Source organism: Penaeus monodon, chromosome 4 (genome assembly GCF_015228065.2).
Source record: "Penaeus monodon isolate SGIC_2016 chromosome 4, NSTDA_Pmon_1, whole genome shotgun sequence".
Classification (NCBI taxonomy): Eukaryota; Metazoa; Arthropoda; class Malacostraca; order Decapoda; family Penaeidae; genus Penaeus; species Penaeus monodon.
The window spans coordinates 6850996-6852964 of record NC_051389.1 but is presented as its reverse complement, the minus strand read 5'-3'; the positions used below and the strand labels follow the sequence as shown (position 1 = coordinate 6852964).

General features: G+C 65.2%; 1 protein-coding gene across 1 annotated transcript in view; it reads left to right on the top strand.

The window, feature by feature from the left end:
• Positions 1-1328, top strand: part of LOC119572438 (high affinity cationic amino acid transporter 1-like) — a 98148-nt gene extending 96820 nt beyond the window's left edge. The window contains exon 6 of the mRNA XM_037919553.1: positions 150-1328. Coding sequence (XP_037775481.1) covers positions 150-1328 — 1179 coding nt within the window. The remainder of the gene's footprint in view (positions 1-149) is intronic.
• Positions 1329-1969: the final 641 nt, after the last annotated feature.

Here is a 1969-nt window from a genome sequence, read left to right as displayed (position 1 = left end):
GTGTGTGTGTTGGTGTACATACATGTATCGCATAAATGAATAACACGAAGAACTGATGCAACATGAACTTTGAAGCAGAATGAAAGCTAAAATGTGGTCATGTTTATCGTTCGCAATTAATTCTGTTTTCTGCGTCTCTCCCGCCTCAGGTGGTGAGTGGGGGCGCAGTGCTGAGCATGGGCGTGGCGGGCGCGCACCAGGCGGGCCTCCTGGCCGGCGAGTGCGCCCACTACCGCGGCGTGGCGACCCGCGTGGGCGTGGGCGTGGGCCTGGTGGCTCTGCTGACCCTCTTCCCGGCCGCCGTGGGCGCCACCCTGGCCGCGCCGACGCTCACCTTCTCGGCGTCCCTCGCCCACCTGTTCCCGGGCGCGCCCCTGAGCGGCATGCGCGCGCTGGTGGCCGTGGGCGGCGTGACGGGACTGTGGGCGGCGTGCCTGGGCGGCGTGCTGGCGGGGTCGCGGGCGGCGCACCGCCTGGCGTGCGACGGGCTGGCGCCGCGCTGCCTCGGCCGCGTGTCGCGCCGCACCGCCACGCCGTGGGCGGCAGCGCTGGCTTGCGGCGCCGCCTCCGCCCTCACCGCCGCGCTCTGCTCGTCGCGCCTCCTGCTGCGGGCGGCGGGCGCGGGCGGCCTGACGGCGGGCGTGGCGGGCGCGTCGGCGGTGGTGGCGCGGCGCTTCCGGCCGGAGGCGACGCACCCGCTGGAGGCCCACCCGCGCCCGTCGCCCGCCCACCGCGCCTCGCCCGCGCCCTCGCGCAGCGCCAGCCACTCCGAGCTCACCGACCTGACCGCCGCCGCCGCCCGCCGCAGCTACCAGGCCTGCGACGACAGCGAGCCGCGCCAGCTGGCCGTGGAGTGGGCGGGCGGCGCGTGGGTGTCGTCCGTCGTGGAGCCGCCCATGCCGCCCACGTGGGGGTCGTGGCGCACCTCGCGCTTCCTGCTGGCCACCTTCATCACGAACTGCGTGGCGGGCGTGGGCGTGGTTCGGGCGGCGGGCGAGCTCGGTATCGGCCTGTGGGCGTGGGCGGGCGTCGCGCTGTGTGTGTGCGGGTGCGTCGTGTGCGGCGTCGGTCTGTGGCTGCAGCCGCGCCACCCGCCGCCCACGCCCGCGTTCCAGGAGGGCGTGCCGCTGCTGCCGCTGCTCGCCGTCCTCGCCAACATCACGCTGCTGCTCCACCTACCGCCCGCGGCGCTCACCGCCGCCTGCGGCGTGTGGGCGGCGACGGGCGCGGTGTGGCTGGTGCAGGGGCGCACCGGCAGCATCGAAGCGGCGCTGAGCAGAGCCCTGCTGACCCACAGCGGCCAGGACTCGCCGCCCGACCTGCTGTAGCCGCAGCTGCAGACCAGCCTCGAGCACCCAGGCGGGGAGGCGGAGGCGGCCGTGTGAGACGCGGCGCGGGCGGCGCGGGCGGCGCGCGTGGGCGTCAGGAGGTGGAGGACAGACCTTGCCATCATTCTCTCTCACCCACTTCCCTCTCGCGTCACTCGTCCCCTCCTCCTTTTCTCTTCCTTCACACTTCCCAATCCCTTTTTTTCATCTCTCCTTCTTTATTCCTTCCTGCCCTTCGCCATCCCCTTCCCTTTCATATCCCTCCTCTCCCTTTCATCCTTAATCGCCCCTTCTTCTGCTCCTCCTCTTTCACAACCCTTCCATTAACGTCAAAAGGTGTCATAATCGTCCCAGCAGTGTCATCATCAATCTTAAAGTGTCATTATTAGCTTAGTTGTGTCATCTTCGTCCAGGATCAGTGCTAGTTCGACAGGATGGAAATGCTAGTGAGACCATCATTGTTCTTTTCTCTTTTCATTTGTCATCATCATTGTATCTTTATTTATCTATTTATCTTATTTCATTATACTTTTTGTCTTTACTAATGACCTTTTGTACCATCTTGGAAGTCTATTAAAAAGAAAAAAAAAAGATCATAATGTAGTCCATATTTTAAAATCTAATCGGATTTAATTCTTACT